This window comes from Chlorocebus sabaeus, chromosome 11 (genome assembly GCF_047675955.1).
Source record: "Chlorocebus sabaeus isolate Y175 chromosome 11, mChlSab1.0.hap1, whole genome shotgun sequence".
Classification (NCBI taxonomy): Eukaryota; Metazoa; Chordata; class Mammalia; order Primates; family Cercopithecidae; genus Chlorocebus; species Chlorocebus sabaeus.
The window spans coordinates 114092976-114118943 of record NC_132914.1 but is presented as its reverse complement, the minus strand read 5'-3'; the positions used below and the strand labels follow the sequence as shown (position 1 = coordinate 114118943).

Sequence of the window (25968 nt, the reverse complement as noted above, 5' to 3'; positions counted from 1 at the left end):
GGACTAGAAGAAGAAGGAATAAATACTGTACAGCTAAAAACAACCTTTTTTCTTCATAAGTATCCAGCAGCGCTTCTATTTTGTTCCATGTGTCAGCTCTTCTTTGCTAAAAACAAAATTTTTAAGGCCCTTCCTAGCAAGCTGGGGGGTGGTTTTGATTTAAGAATGCTGAGAAGTAAGGTTAAGTGACTTACCCAGGGTCACAAGAAACACTTTAGTGGCACAGCTGGGATCAAAATGTGCCCCAGGTTTTTCTCAATCACTGCTTAGCCAACAAGCCACTCTGCCTCCTCAGATGACACTGTCTTTAAACAAATACTGCTTTTAAGAACCACCCCCATTTAAGTGCAATATAAGGAATTTATTGTTCTCAATATTGTGACTCAGGTTTGCAGGACACAGCCCCTGACCCTAAGCCATCAATTCGACCACTAAATTGCAACTGAAAGGCAAGAAGCCAACAAAAAAGGCTCAGTATGCTGGGAGCAGGACTGAGGGCTAAGCAGGTGCAACCTGTGCCTCCCAGGCCTGCTTCTCAGGGCATGCAGGAGAACATGCGGAACCGTTAGTAAGACTTCTCTCTCTACAGGATCATACACAAACAGCCACTCCCAAACCAAGTCACAGTTCTATTCTGATCAGGCACCCAGAGCAGCCAAGAGGGGCCCTGTTATGAGGCTTCAGGCCAGGAATAGCAAATGGTTTCATTTGTGTGTCAAATCCAATATGTGGTAGTGGCTGCCTAGAGCTCTGTGTTGAGAAGGATTCTGAAGCTGTGTTTCATCCAGCTTACCAGAAAAACAAACGCAGTAATGGGTTATTCATGATCGCTACTGGCTGGGGAGTGAGGAGGGCAGCATCTCTGCCCCAAAGAAAACTCCACCTGGCCAAGTCCTAGTCATCCTTCCGGGTTCAGGTTGAAAGTCATTTCCCAGGAGGAAGCTAGCCTGATGCTGAGCCTGTACGAGGTGCCTCTCCCTAGCATGTCATGGCACCATGCTCCTCCCCAACCCTAACACCTCCCACAGTGCTCTGTAAACACCAGCAACTGGATCCCTTACCAGCCTATAAACTCCCCATGACCAAGGGGGTTGTGTGTGGTATTCATCCATGCTTAGTGGGTGTTGACAGAATGAATGAATCTGTTGACTTAAACCCAGAAGATGGAAGTGGTTTAAAGCCTACTGAGCAATCAGGCAGGGGCTCCTAAAACGGCAGTGTCCACATTTCAAGAAACATTCATGCCCTTAACATGTAAAGGTTTCAAGAACTATTCACTTGCTCCATATTTTCTTCAGTAATACCAAAGAATACCAATCAACAAAAGCAAGAGTATTTACTATTTTCTATGAAACATGACAGGGTTGTATTATGCAATTAACAAAATGAACTCAATCCCACAGTGCAGAGTCCTTCTGTGGAAATGCACTACAACAAACATCAAGTGGGGCTTAAGACGCATCAATTGAAAAATAATGAACGTCTTAATGGACCTTATGATACACATGCACTACACACTTAAAACTGTTTTCCATACATCTTGGTTAATCACAATCAATAGAGTCAGAGTCAATGATGATTATGCAGAGTTATTGTAGCTGTGGCCCTTCCCATTATTCCTCGGAGAACCAGAGATGGATAAATGCAGTCATGAGTTCACCAGTATTTATTAAGGATATTCTGGAGCTCCTTCATTAAAGATATAATAAATGTAATGCTCTTCTCTAGTCACTTATCAATATCTTACCTCAGACTTATTTACCAGAAGAGCATGTATACCTCACAGCAGAAAATAAATTTAAAAGTATTTTTAAAAAGAGGTCCCTAACGGGTAATGATCGAATTCCTTATGGGGAATAGTCCAATGTCACAATAAGCAGCAGCAGAAAATCTATACAAAACAAGGTTTAAAGGAAAACTGTTAGGGGAAAAAGTTTTTTTAAAAAAGGAGAAAGATGGAAAGCATGTCCTTAGTAAGTATATATGGGCAACATTTATCTCACACAACCTTCTACCTATGTTATTTACAAAGCATCTGTTATCTCAATAGCCTCAAAGTAATCCACAGGCAGTATTTATTTTTTTACACATTCATATAAAACTAAGAGAGTGTTGGAAACAACATCCTTGAGGGCTTCAGTTTCTGAATAGAAAATATTTTTAAATTCAGGGCAAATATGTATATATTCACATTAAAGCTACTATTCATATTTTGGCATGGTATACAGTTGATAAAAAGGTCCTTTTTAAAACAAATTTTTTTTGAGACAGTCTCGCTGTCACCAAGCTGGAGTGCAGTGGCACGATCTTGGCTCACTGCAACCTCCACCTCCCGGGTTCAAGTGATTCTTGGACCTCAGCCACCCAAGTAGCTGAGATTGCAGGTGTGTGCCACCATGCCTGGCTAATTTTTGTAGTCTTGGTAGAGAAGGGGTTTTGCCATGTTGGCCAGGCTGGTCTCGAACTCCTGACCTCAAGTGATCCACCTGCCTTTGGGTTCCCCAGGTGCTGGGATTATAGGTATGCCACTGTGCCCAGCCAATAACAGGTACATTTGTAATTACTGGAAAAGGCAGAGGACAACATGGCTAAAAGCAAGGTATTTCAAGTTACCTTAAATGACTTTGTTTATTTTTTGGAGATGGAGTCTCACTCTATTGCCCAGGCTGGGGGGCAGCGGCATGACCTCGACTCACTGCAACCTCTGCCTCCTGGGTTCTAGCGATTCTCCTGCCTCAGCCTCCCGAGTAGCTGGGACTACAGGCACGTGCAACCATGCCCAGCTAATTTTTGTATTTTTAGTAGAGATAGGGTTTCACCATGTTGGCCAGGATGGTCTCAAACTCCTGACCCTAAGTGATCCACCCACTTTGGCCTCCTAAAGTGCTGGCAGTACAGACATGAGCCACTGTGCCTTGCCTGTCTAAAATGATATTTTCCAATACTTCTTAAATGTAAAACAATGATAAAATTCCACTGAAGGGCCAACAGGCAAACTGAACCAACCAAAGATTCAGACACCAATTTTTCCATATATAAATTAGAAGCTCCAAATTTTGCTTTCTGTCTCCAAAGAACCGGAAACCCTCTCACTCTGACAGCAGGTTGGATGAATGGGGCTCAGAAAAATAAAAACATATTTGAATCAGGTCAAGTCTGGCAGCTGAAGCAGCAGCCAGAGATCAGCTGGTTGCTAGAGAGGTATAGGCAGTTTTGTTTTGCATCTACTTGGGCACACTTGCCTCAAAAGGAATGAAGCAAAAATGGGACAACTGAGTGTTTTTAGGGAAAGAAGAGCGCTAATATTTTGCAACAAATGATACAGTTCTCCTTCCAACCACACTTGGCAGAGGAGAAACATGGATACACAGTCCTGCTCCTTCTAGTACAGGCAGGAACTGCAGGCTAAAAAGGCAGAAATCAGGGGAAAAAATATTTAGGAGTAATGAAAAAAACCTCAACACAAACAGGGTGCTTGATGTTTTTTTAAAACCAAAAGAGGGAAAATGTCCTCTCATGTGAATAGAAAAGGGTGTTTTCTTATGCCAACTAGAGTGCTTTAGCCTTATGAATCTCAAGTAACAATGAGGAGGGAGTTTATTGCAAAACATCATACTCCTGGGCATCTGATAAAAGCTTCTGGTGAGCTAATGGCTTAATGGTTAGCAGAGCTGGCACAAGGCCTCCAAGGAGCTCCTGGTTCTACCTGAGACGCACTTTTCACTAGGTGGCTCTCCTTCACTACTTATGGCAAACGACACCTAGTCCTGTACCTCAGGTTTTATACTGTGACTTTTTTGAACTCATGATGTCATCTGATTGCAACACTCAGCTTCCAGAGGGCAACTGGGGAGAAGGAAGACAACAACAGTCTAAGCATCACAAAACTGAACAGGAAGGTTTCCATATACCCCTTTCTTCTGTTCTTTCTCCTCAAGAATAAACATATAATTTTCAAAACATTCTAAAATTCTAAGAGCTGTTACCACAATAAATCAAAGAAACAAAAGACACGTTTCCTGATCACTTACTATCAACTAACTTTCTAGACAACCTCTCTGCTAAAACACAAGGAAAACACACACTAAACCTCGCTAGCATTTCTGGAGGTCCAGCAGATCACAGATAAAAATGCAGACAGGCGCTGAACTTTGAAAGACAGGTAACTGATTCTGTAGAGATTGGTGACTTGTGAAAACAAATTTTTCTCAAGTTAAAGAAATGAGAAATGTTCGCTGAAAAAGCAAAGTAAAAGTGGTGTCTGAATGGCTCAGCCGCAGTTGAAGGCACATCCACTTCTCTCTCCAGCAAAGAAAATAAAGGGTGCAGGTCTTTTCTGCGCTGCTGCATATCCCTGCTAAGTGGTCAAGCGACAGCAGAGAAAGGCAAGAGCGAGGGCCAGAGAAGGCGCTCACGGAGGTAATGGAAGCCCAGAGTGTAGGGTCGCCGAAGGGGAGTTTTCCTTTCTTACACACTTGCCTCAAAGTTTCCTGGGTCCTGGGAAAGATGTTAGACTCTGAGGGCACAAAGATGCTTAACACAAGGCCGCCACCATTTCAAAAGGGGAAAGTCAACAGGACCAAATGCTGCCAAGAGGCTGGAGAGGACGAGCCAAGAAAAGGCCATTGGTTTGTTGACCTCACGGGGGACCTCTGAGAGTGCAGTGCAGTAGGGCTGGGATGGAGCCAGGTTAGATGGGGAGGAAGGAAGAGGGCAGGAGGCATGGGCTCTCACTATGTACAGCACTGACAGGAAGATGGCAGGGATGGTTTGGAGACTTCAAGTCAAAAGGTTAGATTGCAAAGAAGCTGAGGGCTACAAAAGCATTTTTAAATAATTTATTAATCTGGAAAATAAAAATTCATTCTTCTGAATCCAGTAATTCTGCTTACAGGACTCTAGCCTAGGAAAACAATCAGGAATGCAAGACTAGGAGACGATAATGAAAGAACTTTAACTCTCTATTTTATGCACTTATATAGAATTTCAAGTTTCTACAGTAGCATGTGTCTAATCATTTTAAAATAAAGATTTGTAGTGCTAAAAAGGAGAAAAATTTGCAGACATATATACATAAAATATGCATAACATCCATATAACAAAACACAGGAAATGACATTAATGTTCACTATTAGGGAAATAAATAAGGAAACTGGGGTATAATTATCCAAAGTGTTTTTTCAACAAGTCAAAGAAAGTAATGAAAAATATACAACACGAAAAAAATTCATCAGTTTGGTGAGGGAAAAAGGCCACAAATTTAACAAAGGCTATAATCACATTATGAAAAAACATGCATAGAAAAACAGACTGAGAACCAAACCAGACACATGGGAGACCTTAACAAAGGTTGTATTCCATGCTAGAATTTGAGTGACTTTCTCTTCTCTACTTTCTAACACAGTTGCAAAACAACATGGTTTTTACCACTGCTTTTGTTTTTATTCTTTTTACTTTTATTTATTTATTTATTTATTTATTTATTTATTTATTTATTTTTGAGACGGAGTCTTGCCCTGTCGCCCAGGCTGGAATGCAATGGCACAATCTCAGCTCACTGCAACCTCTGTCTCCCAGGTTCAAGTAATTCTCCTGCCTCAGCCTCCCAAGTAGCTGGGATTACAGGTGTCCACCACCACACCCAGCTAATTTTTGCATTTTTAGTAGAGACGGGGTTTCACCATGTTGGCCGGGCTGGTCTTGAACTCCTGACCTCGTTATCTGCCCGCCTCAGCCTGCCAAACTGCTGGGATTACAAGCGTGAGCCAATGTGCCCGGCTGCTTTTGTTTTTAAATAGGCACATGTCACAAAAGAAAAACCAAAATGACGCTACAACAGCCAAAGCTTCAGAGCAGCAAATGAGGACCGGAGACGGCAGCCTCACCAGCCAGCCCTGCCTGTGGATGCTGCAGAAACACGATGGAGCGGCTCCACTCACGCACACCCAGCATGGCTCTGAGCCTCCGCCACCTCACGCAAGATGAGGGTCTCAGAACAGATCATCTCTTAAAGTTACTTCCAGGTTTAAAATTGTATGATTCTAAGCTGAGAAAACCAAGAAATTAGAGAACAGACATAGGCATTTCTCCAGTTTCCCACATAACATCATATACATGTGGGTAAGGGGCAAGGGGAGTCTGTGTATTAAGTTTTAATGCTTATGCCATATAAAACAGTATACATTTAACAAAATATGACATACCACTCATAGTTTTAAAAGATGCTTACAGGCCGGGTGCAGTGGCTCATGCCTGTAATCCCAGCACTTTGGGAGGCTGAGGTGGGCAGGTTTCTTGAAGCCAGGGGTTTGAGAACAGCCTGGCCAACATGGTGAAACCCCATCTCTAGTAAAAATACAAAAATTAGCTGGGTGTGGTGGTGCACACCTGTAGTCCCAGCTACTCAGAAGGCTGAGGCAGGAGAATCCCTTGAACCTGGGAGGCGGAGGTTGCAGTGAGCCGAGATGGCACCACTGCACTCCAGCCTGGGCGACAGAGTGAGACTGTGTCTCAAAAAAATAAAAATTTAAATTTAAATTTAAAAAGATGCTTTTGTACAAATTGCTGGAAGGAAAATACAGTAGACGGCTGTAAAGTTAAATATTATTTCTAAGTAAAATAACAATATAAAACAAAAATGCTTCAGTGAAACAGCGAGGCCACACGACGAGTTGCCCTGTCAGCTGCAGATGGTCCTGTCTCCAGGAGTTCCCAGAAGAGTGGACGCTAGGCTACAGTGCTAGAGAAATCTCTGGGAGGAGACAGGACTGCAATTGGCCTTAACGAATGGATTCTGGGTTTCTTTTTGGGTTGATGAAAATGTTCTGGAATTAGATAGTGGTGTTGTTGCACAACCTTGTAAATCTACTAAACAAAAATCACTGCATTGTACACTTTGAAAGAGTGAATTTTATGGCATATGAATTATAGTCATGTGTCACTAAACGACAGGGACACACTCAGAAAAAATGCATCCTTTGGTGAATTTATCATTGTGCAAACATCATAGAGTGTTCTTACACAAACCCAGGTGGCAGAACCTACTATACACCTAGGGTACACGAATGGCCAATATCATATATGGGGCCCATCACTAACTGAAATGCTGTTATGCGGCATATGACTGTACCCCAACTAAAAAAAATGATGCAGTCAGAGGTAACTAAACAGAACAGTGTGGAAAAAAACAAAAGTACACTTGACAAGTGTAATAAGGAAAAAGGTAGGTTAGAAAAGAAATGTCAAAGAGTTCTGAATGTCAGGAAAAGTTAACTGGAAATTATTTGTAAGACTGTAGAGTAAGCAAAGACTTATGGACAAAACTGAACCATCAAATGCTTTGGAAAGAATGTCTGTTTCTCCACTGGAAAAACAAGCCTCAGGTAGACAGGGGCCCAGTCCTGTTCACATGATGGGCATTTGAGTGTCAAATGCGTTTATGAATGAGTGACTATTTTCAGATTTCACCGGTTTTATGTGAAGAGTAGGGAAGAACCATGACTGGGTCCATCATGAGGTTCACTGCAATAAATATCAGTCTGGGCCTATGCAACATGACTCCGAACTAGGAATATTTACACAGATTGCTTAAAAGGTGAGAAAAAGAGATTCTGCTCTCCATCAATGATATGAAATGTACTTAATAGGTATAAATGCAAAAATGCTTCATAGTTTAGCTCTAGTTACATAAAACTAAGCCTCTGAACAGACTCCACTTGTGCAAAAGAAAGAGAAAAGGGAAGGAAAAAAGAAGAATAAGAGAAACACAAGGTAAGTACAAGAGAAAGAAGGGGTGAGGTGGCCACTGTCTCTTTAAGAAGCTCCTTGGAGATACATAACTGTAGAAAGCCTGGTGAATTCAACATTGATTGGGAATGAGGTAACCACAAACACCACTGTCTCAAATGAAAAGGAATTCAAGATCTGACCCAGAAAACAAGCATCGTAACCACCAGATAAAATTTTAATGATAAACACAAGATGCTGTACATACAAGCAAGACTGAAGTCTCTCATGCTAAGCCATCAACGTAAGGTTTTCTTAGAAAGAGGAGCCGTGAGGAGCCTCTCTGACCCACAGATCAGGTTTCATCCTATTGATCCACAGAACTCGGCCATCGTTTTGCTCTGTGTTGGCATAATCTATAATGTTGAACAAACCCCAAGGGAACAGAGAGAGGCAGGAAAAGAAGGACTGGCATCTGGACTCGCAAGGGGCCTGCCCTTCGGGAGCTCCAGAGAAGAAATTCGTAAGTGGTTTTGAGATTCAAGGCTCTCCTTTATTTGTAAGTTCTTTTGTGACTCTTTCAGTACAGTCTCAGCCTTCTGTCCTCAAGTGTCTTCTGACACTCTAGGCAGAGATCCCTTTAGCTGGAAGGATCTAAGTAACTTCTGGAGTTCCGACCAAACTGTAGCATTTGTGGGTAGAAAGGAGCTGCATATCGGGTGATCGTAGGCCCATATTTTAGCAATGAGGTGGAGAAGCCCAACGTGCACTGATAACTTAATGGACAGAATCGCAAGTATCTGGACCATCAATCTTTCTAAAACTAGTTCTGCAGCACTCCCAAGAAGGGCTTTCACCTCTAAATCATAGCCAGTAAAACAGAAACTGAAGAAAAGCATTCCTCCTGGGTATATCTTGTTTAAAGCAGAAATACTTTTTTTCATAGGCACTGCATACCACAAAACATTAAAATAATCCGACTCTTTGGAATTTCTATTCAAAAGGTGCTCTTTAAGGAATGTTGCTTAAGGAAAGATTTTTCTTTAAAGAAAAGGACTCCTCTACTACTGAGTTTTAAAGTCCAAGGTTTGTTTTGTTTTCCCATAGGCAGGAACTTCCCTAAGGCGTCTCACTCCATAGCTGATCCAAACTCAGAAATTTAAGTGTTCTGGTCTCTACTTTATGGTACTAAGTATACAATCTGAGGCTGTAGTTCATGACATCTTCCTAATCCAAAAAGAAAACTGATCTTACTGTACAGTAATTAAGTATATAAATGTACCTCTGTAACAAAGTAGGAAGACTTCATCAAAGTGGTTTTTGGGACAGAAGCTGAAGGAATTTACAGAAGCTAAAATTAAATGTCTTGGCCATGGAGAAAAAAAAAAAAAACTATTTCGGGACAACTTAAGTAACAAATATGTACTATATGGTGGGGAAGGAAGATTATGTGTGGCCACAGCCCTTCTTCACAATAAGGGATTTAGAAAAAGAGAATGAGAACAGGGCCTGTCTGTGCCAACACTTATTATATTTGCTTGACTTTTTTATGTCTTCATAAAATACAAACTGTTTGCCTTAATGAAAATCTCACATAACATGCCACAAAAGTGATTTAAAAGCTGGGAAAGACATATTGAGACAAATGGATCACAGATCCGCTCTACACCATGTGCTTCTCACCCTCGCTGCGGCGCTCTCACGTCCTCGGGAACAGATCACAGAGACTCTCCCTCTTCCACATGGGCTGTAACTGAGGGAGGTACATGCTCTCAAGGGAAGCTAAGGTCACTGGTACTCAGAGGGCGGTACGTGAGAAATGAAAGACCTTCAGATGCAGAGCACTCAGTGGAAATGGTTTTGCTTACCCAGCAATGACCACGCCATCGTGAGAATGCACATCACACAAAACCGCGTCAGGAATGTGCTCCAGCTCACTCACGGCACCTTTACGATTCTGCGTGAGGAAAAGGGGGATGCAGTTTAGACTATTCTTGGGACAGCCCAAAAGCCAAGCATCGTGCTTTTTCACCTACTTTCCACAGCAATTCTCTACAGCATAGAGAGCAAGTGCATTCAAAGTTCTGTGGGCATTCAAAAGGACAAAAATGACGACCCACATGCTAAGCTATCAAGCATGGACGAGTTACCATATATCCCAAAGGCACTGAACTCGAGGACATGGGATGTGTGAGACACTGCCCCATCTTCCAGGAGGTTACAGAATAGAAAGCAAATATGTGCTCACCAATAACTACCATCCACAATAGGCGGGCACATATCTGCTGGGAGTGGCAAGTATCTAAAGAAGCTTATAAAGTAGACGAAAAAGTTCAGTTCAGCAAAAAGAAAGTATTACATGATACCTTACCTGTTAACTCTTATGAGGATTCTCAGAATAAAATGCAAAATTATATACAAATAGATAAAGATCAGGATGAGAAAAAGGAGAAGAGATGATACTATTTCCAACTGAGAGGTCAGAGGTTTCATGGAAACAGTATTTAAACGAAAGTCTAGGCCAGGCACAGTGGCTCATGCCTGTAATCCCAGCACTTTGGGAGGCAGAGGCAGGAAGATCACTTGAGCTCAGAAGTTTGAGACCAGCCTGTGCAACATAGGGCGACCCCATCTCTACAAAAAATGTAAAAGATAGTCAGGTGTGGTGGCATGTGCCTGTAGCCCCAGCTATTTGAGAGGATGAGGCAGGAGGGTCACTTGAGTCCAGGAACTTAAGGCTACAGTGAGTTATGATTGTAACACTGTACTTCAGTCTGGGCAAGAGAGTGAGACCCTATCTCAAAAAAAAAAAAAAATTAAATTGAATTAAAATGAAGGAAATCTGAATGGATATAAAGTATTTACATGTGGGAGGTTGGGAAAAGTGAGATAGTTAAGCCACAAAGCAAGCATGAATAAAGATAGTCGAGAATACCATAATTTCAATTTTACCAGACTGGGACAAGGACAAGGACTAGAAACAGTGTAGTGCCCAGCATAGTTCTTAACATACAGCAAGTGTTCAATAAGTGATAGCCATTATTATATTATTTCTATTATTAGGAAAAAGATTATGACATCATTCCATTAAAATACACATTTATTAAGCACCTAGACTCCAGAACTGAGCAAAGTAATTCGCATGATGGTCTTAATCCAAGCAACGAGTCTAAGGCTGAGACAAAACTGGACACATCCATGTGGAGCTGTCCTATGACTGGAGATATGGTGAGGGAAGGCAAGGATCTGGGAAACAGCTGTGTGAGGGCCGCAGCCAAGGTTACAGTAACAGAAAAGCTCTTGTGAGGGAAAAGGTATTGAAAGAAAAATAAAGGGTCTAAGATGAAAACCTGCATGTATGCAAACACCAGGAAAAAGAATACTATGGCCACCACAATTAGTTTAGCAAACGATTTCCAGGTTGGCATTGAATTGCAGTTCCAGATAAGTTCATGCATTTGCAGGTCATTCCCTTTGTGGAGGTACCTAAGAACCCTGGGGTCCCTTCTAGGGTCTCCCCAGACACTGACTTAGGAGGTACCAAACCAAATCGCCTGCCTAACCCATCCTGAAGTCAAGCATGCACAGCACAGAACCTTGCATCTGTGCGCAGAGGACTATGCGCTCCTACAGCCAACCTCGCCTGAGCACTGAGTGTGGACCAGCCTCTGCAGGAGGAGTGGCAGACACTTGATGACAATCATCCTCACCATGAAGCCATGAGCAGTGCCACTCCTAGCTCCCACTCTAGAGAAGAGAAAATGGAGGCAGACAAAAGTAAAGCAACTTGCCCCAACACTGTCTTTCATTTCTTTTTTTTTTTTTGAGACAGTCTTGCTCTGTTGCCCAAGCTGGAGTGCAATGGCGCAATCTTGGCTTACTGCAAGCTCCACCTCCAGGGTTCAGGTGATTCTCCAATCTCAGTCTCCCAAGTAGCTGGGACTACAGGCTTGTGCCACCATGCCTGGCTAATTTTTGTATTTTTAGTACAGACAGGGTTTCACCATGTTGGCCAGGCTGGTCTGGAACTCCTAACCTCAAGTCATCCAGCTGCCTCAGCCTCCCAAAGTGCTGGGATTACAGGAGTGACCCACAGTGCCCAGCTGCCTTTCACGTTTTGATAAGGCTTTCTTTCGTTCCAGAATTTTGGTAAGATTCCCACCATTACATTTAATGAAAGACACACCGTTTAAAATTTCACTCCTAGAATTCTCCTTGTTAATAGTGTCAGGAAATGGACCTGACACGCTCCAAATAGAAGTCTCCCTCATGTTTGGTTTGGCCTGCAGTCCACTCCAGTTCACTCAATCAACAGCCATGTAGTGAGTATTTACCTAACAGATGACTTCGTGTTAGTTAGAAAGAAATACTAAATAGCCATTCAGCTAGATTGCATATAACTTGTGAAGTGTTACTAAGTGCCAAATGCTAGGTGGTGGGTCTTTAAAACATTGTCACTTCTGCCACCTCCAGGCCCAACAAGGACACACCTGTCCTCTTCCCTTGCTTTCTCCATCACCAAAGAGGAAGCAAAAAACACAGCTGCTGCTTTTTTCTACCAGGGTCTGACATCTTGGAATTCAAGCCTGGGGATGCCAAATATCTCCAAGTCTCCTGCTTGTAAATCTCAAAAGTATCTCTCCTTTCTGGAGAGAAAGGCCCCATTAACACTCAGTTCTTAAGCTTTCCTTAAACCGCAGCCTCTCCCACCAGGGTTAGACCCTCTGCTTTCTGACCCCTTGTTTGTCTGGGCAGCTTTCTTTGTCATACGTTTCTGCCTGTGTCCATCATATGGACCTACCCAGGCACACAGGCAAGAGGGATTGGGGGCTTCCTCCAGATAAGTTTATTACTGTAGGTCGATGGAAAAGGGCACTGTGGGGCCAGCGTGACCTGTCTTAGTGGTGGTGTCTTAACGGCCTAAGAAAGGATAACCACACTAACTCTCAGAATAGTGGTTCTCGACCGGCAGGGGATTTTGATTCCCAGGGGACATTCAGCAATGTCTAGGGGCATTTCTAGTTGTCATGATTGGGGGAGGAGAATGCTACTGGCATCTAACGGGGAGAGGCCAGAGATACTGCTCAACAGCCTGCAATGCACAGAACAGCCCCCCACAAAAAGAATTAGCTGGCCCTAAATGTCACTAGTGCTGCAGTTGAGAACCCCTGAATTAGAGAGACACTGCTCTTATTGACTTCCCTAGAAACTGTGTGAGGTTGCCCAGATCAAGCGTATCGGTCACTAATCAGGTTAGGAGGTGACTAGGGACAGACAGGCGCATAGGCAATATGTCACTATCAGTAATGCACAAAAACTTGTTAATCTCAAAGTCTATTAGGATTGACCTTTACGGGAGTAAAGAGAATGTTTCCATCCCTTCTCTGCCACTGAATCTCCAGCCTCCCAGGTGGGAAGGAACCAGTGCCACCACGCTGCTGTCTCGTCATGCCTCAAACAGCTTTATGTAACACGGCTCCTGACAGTTATCTCCTATGGAAACACTTCACTGTGCAAATTCTTAGCTGGGATCTAATATTTCTGTAGAGACTTTGAAGTGATAAATGTTATGGAAGCATGCCAGTAGGTTATGTGAGGGAAGAGAAGACAGTGCTTAGAGATATTTAATCATCTCCCTCTTACATTTACTGGAAATGACATTTTCGGCTCCTCTTTTGTATGCAGGTAGTGCTTTTGCTTTCCGGGCCCCTCCACAGAGTTGGTGAAAGTCAAAGGGGCTGCACGGAGCACTCCTCTGACCACCCTAACAATCAGAGAGGAAGTGGCTGGCAACTCAATCTCACCCTCCCTCTCCTGCAGAGTAAGAGGATGTTCCCAAATCTTGAGGCTGAAAACAGAGGCAAATCATCTAATGGCGAACAAAATGGGCAACAAGTCACCAACAGCTGAAGGGGCGGCTCAGTGTACCCCTCTCCCTTCGCTGTTGGCAATTAATCTCAGGCTATGAGTGAAAGCTTGGATACCCATGTCCTTGCAGGCTATTCTTTCACAGGTAATGATATTGGCCACTGCCCACCTTCCAGTTGGTTCGTAACATGTGTTCCTTGGCTCGGCACTCTTGGAAGATGAGCTTCCAGCAAGAATAGTCAGAGATGCTGCTATCCGGAAGGTGCCCTTCCTGCTGGCACAGCCTGTACCACAGCACCTCATCCTCCGCAATCACCTTCCACGTCTTGCTCACCTAAAACAGCAGAAGTGACACAAATGTCAAATTCTGCAATTAGAGAAGCCCCTTGTCATCCAAAAATCAATCAACACCTATACTATTGCCCTGGGTTTATGGCAGTATAAAATGTCTCATTAACAAAACACTATGAGGTGAAAAAAAAATACAAGCAAATGTTTCCAGTTTTATCTTTCAAGATTTCAAAATTGTTGTACCACCATGTAATATCACATTTTAGACTACTTGGTTCAATTGTAATCTAACAAACAAGAGAAGAAAATACACAAATACATAAAATGCAAAAAACACAAACTTTTACATGGTAATTAGCTGTACAATCATACAGAGCTTTTCAGAACAGAATCTCTTTACTTTTGACAAACAGCATTTGTATTTCCACCTTATAGAATTGAAGATTGATGGCCTCCGAAATCAAAGGCTGTCATAAAATTACCTGAAACCCAAACATCTGGTCAGGTAGAAAATTCAAATTTAAATTGCATGTGAGAATTTAGATTTTAAACATATGTACATATTTAATTAACAGAAAACTCAAGCCATTATCCAGGACTGTAAGATTAGATCTAGAAAAATTAATGTTATGTCTAGCCTTTTAAATCCCAACAGTATCCAGAGGAAATAGCCATTTTAACTATTAGCATTTTGTTTTCCAACACTAATTTAGGGGAACAAAGAGTTTACTTCATCACAGGATAATATGCAAAGTTGGCCAGACTGCAAAAGATGGACTCTGTTGGCAGATGAGCAACTGATCGAGCAGATCAGTGTGATACCGGTCTGCAGAGCATCCTGGGAAAGCAGGATCAAGTGCCTGATGCTTGCTCTCCATCCAAAAGTTGACTCACTTCTAATGAAGAGTGGTGACAGGTAGGTTACAGTACCCCGTACTTTTTAACACTCCCTTAGGGCCACTTCAAGACTCAAAGACAGAGATAGGAAGAAGGAAAATGAGAGAAAGTAGGAAACCAGACTCTTACTGCACAAAGGGCCTCAGCTGATAAAGCACTGACAGAGAGTTAGCTTACAGGATGGCAGATTAAAGACCTGCTCCTTCATAACAGCAGTAAGAATTCCACCAAAAATTATCGATCAACTTTTTCAGAATCTGGAAATTAATAAAAGGATTGCAACATTCTGAGGAACATTTATCCAAGAAAAGTGCCTGAATCTCAGTAAGAACAGTGACGTCTGAGTTGTTTTAATGTGTGCTAATTCTGTTTCCTCCTCCAGTTCTGGGATTGCCTTAAAAATCAACAGGCTCGTGAAGACAGCAGCTGTAAAAACCGGCAGCCTAGCAGCCATTAGAGAGGCCAGACACGTTTAGAACTCCCCCAAAATCAAATCCCTAGAGAACTGTCACCATTTGACCTGCTGGCAGCTTGCCAGAAAGCTCTATTCTCAAGACTTGACTTTATCTGACCTAGCTGAGCACTCTCTCTGTTCTATCTCCAGGGCATTTGCCCAAAATAGTAAGTGGCAACTGCTTAACTCTGCAGCTACCTGGGGAGGCACAGACAGTTGAGGCAAACAAGAGGCTGACCAAAAAGCTTGAAAGAAAAAGCTGGGAAATGGGATGTCCATAGGAAGCTCTGAAAGGCTCCAATATATTCCTGGGAGTCTGGAATGCCACATGAACGTATAGGGCTGTGTGTGTGCCCAGGAAAGACCAGATAAAGCCCTAACCTCTCCCCTCTGGCTGACCTTGAGGCTCTGCACCAGCAGGAAGTGAAGGCTAAGGCAGAGTTGTAAGCTGCTACAATGGTGAAGCAGTACTCTAACGTACAGAGAGCACCTCAGCAAAGGCTGGGAGACTTACTGGTTTAGTGGATTTAAGGAAATCTCCATTTGATAACTAGCTAACCACTAAGCTAGCCAAGCAGAGACTTCAGTAGCTGCACACGACAAAGAATACAAATTAGAGAATAAGACCAGAAAAGTCACTAAACAAACAAACAGCAGCAACAACAAAAATAACAACAGCAATAACAGCAAATTCTGCAGAGGGAGAAAGATTCTATTTCCAGTTTCCATTATTTAAAACGTCCAGCTTTTAACAAAATTACAAAAGCATGCAAAGAAACAAGGAAGCAGGGCCCATACACAGGGGAAAAGGCAGTCAACAGAAGCTACCCCTGAGAAAGTCCAGACGCTGCACTTACTAAACAGAGACTTTAAATCAGCTATTTTAAATATGTTCAAAATACTAAAAGAAAGTATGTCTAAAGAAATAAAAGAAAGTAGAAGAGCAATGTCTTACCATATAGAAGTTACCGATAGAGAAATAGAAATTGTCTGCTAAAAAAAAATAGGGAGGCTGAGGTGGGAGGATCACCAGGTCAGGAGATTGAGACCATCCTGGCTAACATGGTGAAACCCCACTTCTACTAAAAATACAAAAAATTATCCGGGCGTGGTGGCGGGTGCCTGTAGTCCCAGCTACTCGGGAGGCTGATGCAGGAGAATCATTTGAACGCAGGAGGCAGAGGTTGCAGTGAGCCAAGATCACACCACTGCATTTCAACCTGGGCGACAGAGCAAGACTCCATCTCAAAAAAAAAAAAAAAAAAGAGAAGCTCTAGAGTTAAAAAGTACAGTAACTGAAGTAAAAAATTCCCTAAAGGGGCTCAACAAGTTTGAGAGGCAGAAAAATCAGCAAACTTGGTCAGGCGCAGTGGCCCACACCTGTAATCCCCGCACTTTGAGAGGCCAAGGCAGGTGGATCATAAGGTCAGGAGTTTGAAACCAGCCTGGCCAACATGGGAAAACCCCATCTTTACTAAAAATATAAAAAATTAGCTCAGCATGGTAGCATGCGCCTGTAGTCCCAGCTACTCAGGAGGCTGAGGCAGGAGAATCACTTGAACCCAGGAGGCAGAGGTTGCAGTGAGCCAAGATCACGCCACTGCACTCCAGCCTTGGCAACAGTGCAAGACTCTGTCTTGAAAAAAAAAAAAAAATCAGGAAACTTAAAGCAGGTCAACTGAGATTATCTACTCCATGGCGGGGAGGGGGTGGGAAGAATAAAGAAAAAAAAAATCTGTAATCCTAGCACCTTTGGAGGTCAAGGCAGGAGGATCACTCAGTGAGCTGAGACCACCCTGGTGAACAGCGTGAGACACCATCTCTACCAAAAAAAAAAAAAAAATTAGCCAGATGTGATGGTGTGTGCCTGTAGTCCTAGCTACTTGTGAGGCTGAGGCAGGAAGATTGCTTGAGTCCAGGAGTTCAAGGCTGCAGTGAGCTATTATTGTACCACTACCCTCCAGACTAGGTGACATAGTGAAATCTCATCTCTAAAAAACGAAAACAACAAAGCAAAACAAAAAAAAAATGAATACAATGAACAAAGCCTCAGAGGCCTTAGGATATGACCCAAGTGTACCAACAAACACTAAGTGAAATTATCTCAGAGCAGAGTTTTTGGTGTACTATTGGAATCAGGTGGGTATTAATCCAAACTAGATTATTTTAAACTAAGGTGTTCACTGTAATTCCTAGGCAACAACTAAGAAAATAACTCTAAAAAACAGAGTAAAGAAATTAAAATGGCACACTAGACAGTTATCTATTTAACACAAAAGGCAGTAATGAAGGGACAGAGGTATAAAAAAGACATAAGTCACACAGAAAGAGGCTAAAACTTACAAAGTAAAACTAGTGGGAATCTAGGAACTCAGTTTATCTCGGTCTCAAAATTTGACTTTCTATCTTAAGCAAACTACACCAAAAATAACCATTACAATATCTTATTCAACCAAAAGGGTATCAAAGCAATACTGACCAACCTAACACTGATGACACATTAAAGTTCTGGCCTCCTTAATTACGCTTCCGCTGTATATGTGTGTACGCAAGCTCCATGTGTGACAAGCAGTCACATGGCCTCAGTCACTTTCCCTACAGGCATGGATGCTTCGCATGGAATTCAGAGCATCAGAAGTTAGATCACGTGGCATTAAATAAGTGACAACGCTGCCATTTTTCTGAACCTAAGTGTCACACTCTAATGCTGAGGGTGTCATGCTGTCTCAGTCTCCAGTGGTTTAGAACCTGAAGAATCAAGAGGGGCCTTGGAGATCAATTTGGGGCATCTCCTCATTGCAAGAAGGCACCCCACTGCATCCCTGGCCAATGGGGCCCAGGCAATCCTGCAACGCTTCCCGTAGAGAGCTGACCTCCTGCATCCGTCTCATCTACCAAGAGGCAGTCTGAATATTAGAAAGGGTTTCCTTCCACTGTCTAGAAAACTCATTCTACCTATGGCCCTGATTTTGCCCTTTTGAAGAAATCTATTTGCTCTTCCACCTGACAGTACCTCAAATAGCTGAAGACAGAGATCATATTTCCCCTTAGTAATTTCTTCATTGCTCTAAATATTATCCATTTCCTTTCACTATTTTTCATATAGTTTCCATTCCGACACTTTCTCAATGCACCCTAAAACATTTGTACATCTAAAGTGTCCCTCTTCAAATGTGGTACTCAGGACTCAATAACACCTCAGATACGGGCTGTGCAGTGCCATGCACAGAAGGATCTTACCAGACACTGGTTTTCTGCTTTACTTGTAGCCATCAACATGGCTACTCAAATAATGGTTCACTAAAGCTTCTGCAGTTTTATTAAAGGGAAACGAAAAGGTATGAAGAATGTCACAAACACCCATGAACTCACCACCCTGCAGAAGAAATAAAAGATTGCTAATCAGCTTAAAACTCCTGCATATCTCTCACCGTTCACATTCTCTTCCCCGCAACAGTAACCTCAATTTGGTCCTCATGATTCTTCAGGGTCTTTTTAAACATAAACTGGAAAAAAAAAAAAAAAAAAAAAAAGAAAGAGCCCACCATCCTTCCACCACACTATTTTTTATACCTAAATTCTTAACTTTGTAAACTTTCAATTCATTTTAATCCCCACCTCAATGTCTGCCCCACCCCCTGGCATTTTATCCTCCCCAAATAATCTGTGACTCCCAATTCTGTCATCCATTGCATTAGCCACTTATCCCATACGTTATCTGCAAAATACGGTCTGTGGGCCTTTGCATCTTAATTATTAAAAAAAAAAAAAAAATAGATAACCAGGATGGTTCTAAAGACAGGGCTCTAGCTCTGTGGCAAACCACCGGAGCCCACCCCACAAGCTGACATGGATCCATTAGGCAACCCACCCTGGGCATGGCCACAGCATCAGTTACAAATCCACGTAACCACACTGTCATCCCACACTTCTCCATCTTAGCCTTCAGGGCTCAGGAAAACAAACCCTCATCTGATCACAAGTGGTCAGGCAATAAAGAATGAGATAACGACTCAGCAATGCTGGAGCTCCAGTTTGACTAGACAGAACACCATGGTTTCATTTTTGGCATGTCTGGTCCACAGCTGAGCCTACCCATGACACCCAGATGCTGTCTGTCCATCTGTCTGTGCCAGAGTGAGTCTGAGCACTGGGCAATCATGAAGCACAGACAGGGATAGACCAATGTTAGCTGTGAGCGAGCCAGGCCACAACCTAAGTAGTTCCAGAGCAGAGTATGTCCCCTAACCGAGCCCTGGAATTCACAGTTAAATAAGGTGTAAGATAAGAGTAACATACGAGACCTTTACAGGTTCTCAAAGGCAGAACATGCTCAGGAAACACAGGGCAGCTTTACTCCGATCCTGGGCATACATACGCCTTTTTTGTAGAAACCGTAACATTTTGTAAAAGTCATGAAATGTAACTACTGAACTAAAAAGACTCAGAGTAATTACGAGATCATATAAATGTAGTCATTCTTTAATTACATGGACCAAAAGCATGTTCAGTAGTACAACACCTCCAGGTGTTAATAAGTTCCTTAGAAAAGGATTCCATGGTCAAATGAGCTTAGGAAACACTGCTTTAAACAAAACGAAGCAGAATTCCTTGCTACAGAACTTCTCGATGCTTTGAATAGTGGTGGCATGTGTTGTACATCTCTTAAGAAGGGGATACAGGTTGAGTATCCCTTATCCAAAATGCTTAAAACCAAGAGTATTTTGGATTTCAGATGTTTGCATTATTCTGACTGAGTTTCCCAAATCCCCAAATCCAAAAATCTGAAATGCTCCAATGAGCACTGAAAAAGTTTCTAATTTTGGAGCATTTGGGATTTGGGATTTTTGGATTTGGGAGTTCAACCTGCATAAGAAGCTGCGTTCCCTAAACTCATTTGGTTCCTGACCTCTTTTTGCAAGGAGTATCTCAAAAGCCCAGTGCTCTGCAGAAGTCCTTTAGAGAACACTGATTTGGGTTCGCGGCCAATCAGTAAAGATACGTTTCGGGCACTAACCATGTACCGGGCATTCAGGCCCGCAGTTCTCATCGACTGCCCACCTCAAGCTATGAAACCAAAACCTTTGGCATGTGAGAGAGACCCCATAGATGCACCCAGGCTGGGGCTACTTCTCCATGGCTGAGGAAGCTATGGGGAAATGCTGGGGTCTCTGCCCTTACACTCAGGTTAGATCACAAGACTGGCCCCAAATAGGGGAAGCAATCTTTTTAATTATGTGTTCAAAAATGAGCTACAGGCTGCGTTTTCTTGGATGGAGGCTCTGAATCATCTGCACTTTAGGAAAATCCAAAGTTAGTGCTCAATGATTACAAACTAGAAAATCTCAAACTAAACATTCTGTGTGAGTTTTCATGAGAACCGTGCAAATCTCAGCCACTTTAAAATGGAAACTTTTCAATGAGACTTTCAGGAAGTCTCAAATATATCAGACCTTAAATACACTGGAAGCCGAAAACGGCTTTTTATAACAGTTTCGAGGAAAATGCCAAATCATTTTAAATAACTTGACCTGAAATTTGTACAACGGGGTTACGGGATGAAAAACCGAGACCACAGAGTTGATGCTGTGGCGCATCACCCACATCACTCACCCCGGGTCACAGTGCTGCTTCTATAGAAAATCATATTCAAGCTAAAGTTTAAGTCCCGGATAACAAATAAAAAATCTCTTTGAGGGACTTAGAAAAGGCAGAGGTGAGAATTACTTCCAAAAAGGGATCAGGATTGTATCCACAATTAGGTATTAAAAACAGAAATGTGTCAACAATTTCTTTAGCAAACTATAAAAGGAGAGTGCTTTTCTTTCTTCTTTTAAAGGAGAACAAAAATGACAGGTTTTAAAAATGTCTTTTAATTCTGAAGGAAAAAAAAATCAAGAAGAAAAAGACCCAGTTAAACTTCCACAAGCAAATGTTAAAGGGCCCCACCAAAAGGAAAGCTTGTTAATTGTTTTGATTCCTTAAGTTGTATGAAATCTAGCAAGTTTACAAGCCTGGGTTTTCCAGAGGCCTAATGGTCTTTCTTTAATACACCAGAGTTGGAATGGCCTTGCTCAGTAAAGCCCCACTGAGTGAGCCTCAGCTGCAAGGACTTGCTAATAAAAGTGTCTCCAGCATTTTGCTTTATAGCACCACTGTGAATTGCAACATTAAAAAAAAAAAAAAAAAAAAAAAAAGCTGTTGGCTCAAAAATAAGCTTTATTAGCTCTGCCTGGATTAGGGTTACCAGTGAGGCTCACAGAGGGGAACTCTCATTGTTCCCTTCACAGGTTCACACACCAAGTCTACTGTGGGAGGACACACCACATACAGACGGCTTTCTATGCACTCACTATCTCCATTTCCTCTCTCTCCACTTGCTCCTGAGCCACTAGCTTTCACCCCCAACACACCACCGACTCTGGTCAAGGTCAGCAGTGACCTCCAACTTGCAAAACCCAACGGTCATTTCTCAGTCCTCCTCTTGATGAACAGCAGCGCTTAACACTTTCTCCTCCTGGAAAACGTTTATCCCATGGTTCCAGGGAACACCACACCTGAGTTTTCTTCCTGCCTGGCAGGGAACTCCTTCCCGGTCCTCTGCGCTGGCCCTGCTCATGTCCACAGCCTCTAATCCTTGTGGGGTACCAGGGCTCCATCCCTGAACCCCTCCTCTATTTAACTCACTTCCTTAATATTCTCATTTGTCTCCTGGCCTTAAATACCATCAATGTGGCTGACAGCTTCCAAATTTCCATCTTCAGCCCAGAGCTCAACAAAGAGCTCATCCTCAGCCTCACAACCAATGAGGGATCTTCCCCCACACCCACACATGCTCCTTGCATGGTCTGCTCCTTGTCAGTAAACGGTGACCTCATTCCTTCAGTTGCTCAGGACAAACACCGTGGAGTCCTTGTTGACTCTCTTCCTTCTGTCCCCACATCCAGCCCATCTGCAATCCTGACTCTGTCCACTTCTGCTGGTACCATCCTGGCCCAAGCACCACATCCTCTTCTCTGGATTACTTCAGTGGCCTCCTAACTGGTCTCCCTGCTCCTGTCCTTGTCCCCCAACAACCGATTCTCCACACAGCAGCCCAAATGGTCCCTTTTAAAATGTAGGGCAGCTCTCGTCACCCCTCTGCTTAAAGCACTCCAAAGGCTTCCCATCTCATTTACAATAAAACTTCGAGTTCTTTTAACAGATTAAATGCTTCTCTCATCCTGAGCCCTCTCCTTCTCTTACTCCTTTCTGCTCACTACACTCCCGTATCAGTTTCCTATGGCTGTGCTAACAAATTTACAAACTTAGCTGCTTAAAACAACACAGATTTATTCTCTTATAGTTCTGGAGACCAGAAGTGTAAAAGCAAGGTGTGGGCAGGGCTGCATTCCTTCCAGAGGCTTCAGAAAGAAAATTATTTTCTTACCTCTTCCAGCTTCAAGCTACCTACATTCCTTGGCTTGTGGCCCCTTCCTCCACCTTCAAGGCCAGCAACACAGCATCTCCTCTCCTCCCTGACGTCCTGCCTCCCTCTTACAAGGAGACTTGTAATGCACTGGACCCACCTGGATAATCCAAGATAATCACCCCATCTCTAGATCCTTAACCTAATCATATCTGCAAAGAGCCTTTTATCATGAAGGGTAACATACTCGTGGGATCCAGGCATTAGGATGTGAGCGTATTTGGGAGGGGGCCATTATTCAGCGTACCACAGCCACCCACTTGGACCTTCTTGCTGTTCCTCAAACACAGCAGGTGCACTCTGCCTCAGATGAGCTTCAGCTGCACCTGCCTCAAGTTCTTAGCCCTTGCTATTCCACTCTGCCAGAGATCTGCACGGTGTCCTTCACCCCTCCTTGAAGTCTTTGCTCAAAGCTCACCTTCTCTGCAAAGTCTTCCCTGGCCACTCAAAAGTGCAAGCCCCATATCACCTCTACTGTCTTGTACTTCTCCATAGCACTTACTGCCATCTGATAACTCTATTTAATCATGTCTTTATTGTATACAATGGAAGCTCTCTGAGAAGCAGGTTTTTTATGTTTTATTCTCAGCTGTCTTCACTATATAGAACAGTACCTCACACATACATAGTCAGCTCTATATAAATAACTGAGATAAAAAGTCCAACTTTTAAAAAAAAAATTAGATTGCTTTTATTCTCAAAGGTCACAGACACAGCTCAGCTCCTGGCATGTGCTGCCTTCCGTAGGCTCTTTCTTATTCACATGTATTATTTTTTCTTTATGCTTTTTTTTCTAGTAAACTTTTTAATTGTGGAAAAGTTCAAACACACAAGAGTAAAGTGAACAATAGAAAGAACTCCAGAGCACCCACCGCTTGGCTCAATGATCATGTGCCATTCTGGTTTCATCCAGCTCCCAATCTGCTTTTTAGAGTGATTTTGCCTTTCCCTAAATTTGTGCTTAAAGAAGGCAGGCACAACAATCACATGAATTAAAAGGAACTCCTGAGGGCACCTGGGTCTCCAGCATACAAGGAACCTTCCATATAACTTCCTGATAGAGAAGTCTGGTGGCAAGGGTGAAAGTAAAGAACTAAGGGAACCCTGCCAGCAACTACAGGTCTGCAGAATCACTTCTGCCAGGAAAATCAATTCAGCCTCACTTGCAATGGATTCCTGACTTACACAGACTTCATGAAGACTATAGACCTTTAGCTATAAGCGCCTGGATTTTAGTTTCTCCTACATGGACATAAAATCACATTTTCCTTGAAACTTGAAATACCATCATCTAATATACTGGTCTTTAGTTCTACAATTACTTTTTTTTTTTTTGCTGTCACCTACTTCTTGCTCACTAATATTATAAATTTCAAGTTTTTAACCTCTGTGGCTTCCCTCGTTTTCTTTATTGCTGTGTTTATGCATGTTTCTCTATCTTTTACTTGAAAAGCATGACATCATTACTTACGGGGCTGAATTCCTAAAATCACACATTAGGAAACACAAAGAACTAAAATATACATTAAAAAACTGAAAACAAAATTACAGAGCTGGAGAACAGATCAGTGGTTGCCAGGGGTTAGAGACGGAGCTGGGGGTGAAGGGGTCAGGGAAAGGACTTGAGGCCAGTGTCACTATCAAAGGCTGTGAAAGAGTAGCACAGGAGATTCTTGTGATGAATGTTCTACATGTTGACTGCAGTGGTCATGCAAATCTACATCCATGTAAAGTTCCATAGGTTCACAAATATGTGCATATAAAATAGCGATTTGTGGATTGTACCAATGTCAGGTCCTGATTTTGCTACTGTTCTGTAGTGGGATATTACTAATGGAGGAGACTGGGGGTAGGGTAGACGGGAACTCTCTGTACTATTTTTTGCAACTTCCTATGAATTTATAATAATTTTTAAAGTTTAAAAAATGAATGTTGGTAAATACCTAAAAGCCATCATTCCTCAGAATTATTCATGTTGTAATATAACGGCATATACTTTTCTCCTAAAAACCAACTTGTAATTTTGAAATCAACAACTGTGTCATTGTTATCCACTAAAAAATAGTCTCCTTTAAATGCCAGGAATCCTGTGGGCATGAAAAAAGATGAACATAAAATTATATATAGCAAGATTGTAAACCTGTTCAATGAACTGTCCAACAAGTAACTTTGCTTACTAAAAGCTACACTGTTTTCAAGATGTTTCCGCAAGAAACACTCCCACAGAGATATTAAGTCCCTTGAGGGACAACTATTGAAAGGAAGGAGCTGGAGACCTCAGCATCAAAAGTACACAAGGATCACAAACTAATGTAGCGGGAGTTCAGTTTTCAAAACATAAAGCCCCAAAAGCAGAAAAAGAGGAGGGGATATGGAAAGAAGGCCAAGTCAAAGCAAAATCAGTCTCAGGCATGGTTTATGGGATAATTAAATCTCAAAGGCCTCCCAGTAACAGAGTTTCTTACTGTTAGTCAGTTACCAATTTGGCATAAAGATCTAAGCAAACAGGTTTTCTCCAAGGGCATACATTTAGTTCATGGTGCCAGTTCCACATAACTGGCTCAATTTCACTAAAATCCCAAGGCACCTAGATTAAAAGAGAGATGGAGAGAGAGAAAAAATGCAAGCCTCTTTAAAATGAAATCATAAAGCAGCAGGACATTCCACAGAAGGACTTCCTCCCTGTTTCAAAATAAAAACACCCCAAGAAACAAATGAAAATGCTACTTATTTTAATGATTTTGTGGTTTTAATTTTAATGATTAATGAAAGCCAATTCTACAAACTACTGGCCTTCTATTGTCATTCTCATGTAAGAGCTCCATAAAAATAATGACTTCACAGATCACAGCCAACTCAGTCACTGTATGCTAACAGGGTTCTGTTTAAGAATATTTTCTATTCTTATACATGTGCTCTAAAAACCGGGTTAACAACAACAACAAAAAAGAGCCAAACCCAATTGGCCATAGAGGGAAGAATTCTGGTGGACAATTGAACTACTGTGTTGCAAATTAAACTGTTCACACCTGCAGAATAATCTCACCAGCATAACCAATCTACCCTGTAATGCAGCCCCATTGGACCAAAAGGGGATCTCTTCTTCCACTAGATTCTATCTTTCTCTGATAAACTCTTTGGATGAGAAAACCAGCAGCAGATGTGAAAGCCACATGGCTCTCTACAAAGCAGGAGAGCAAAAAGCAATGTTAAAAGAAATGATTTCTTAAACAGCAGCTTGCTATCAAGAATGAAGATTTTATCA

The 25968-nt window shown here is 42.3% G+C and overlaps 1 protein-coding gene across 3 annotated transcripts in view; it reads right to left on the bottom strand.

The window, feature by feature from the left end:
- Positions 1 to 25968, bottom strand: part of FBXW8 (F-box and WD repeat domain containing 8) — a 111820-nt gene that overhangs the window by 69523 nt on the left and 16329 nt on the right. For all 3 annotated transcript variants that reach the window (XM_008004857.3, XM_008004858.3, XM_008004859.3), the window contains 2 exons: positions 13763 to 13927; positions 9594 to 9682 (listed from right to left, as the gene is read on the bottom strand). In XM_008004857.3, coding sequence (XP_008003048.1) covers positions 9594 to 9682; positions 13763 to 13927 — 254 coding nt within the window. The remainder of the gene's footprint in view (positions 1 to 9593; positions 9683 to 13762; positions 13928 to 25968) is intronic.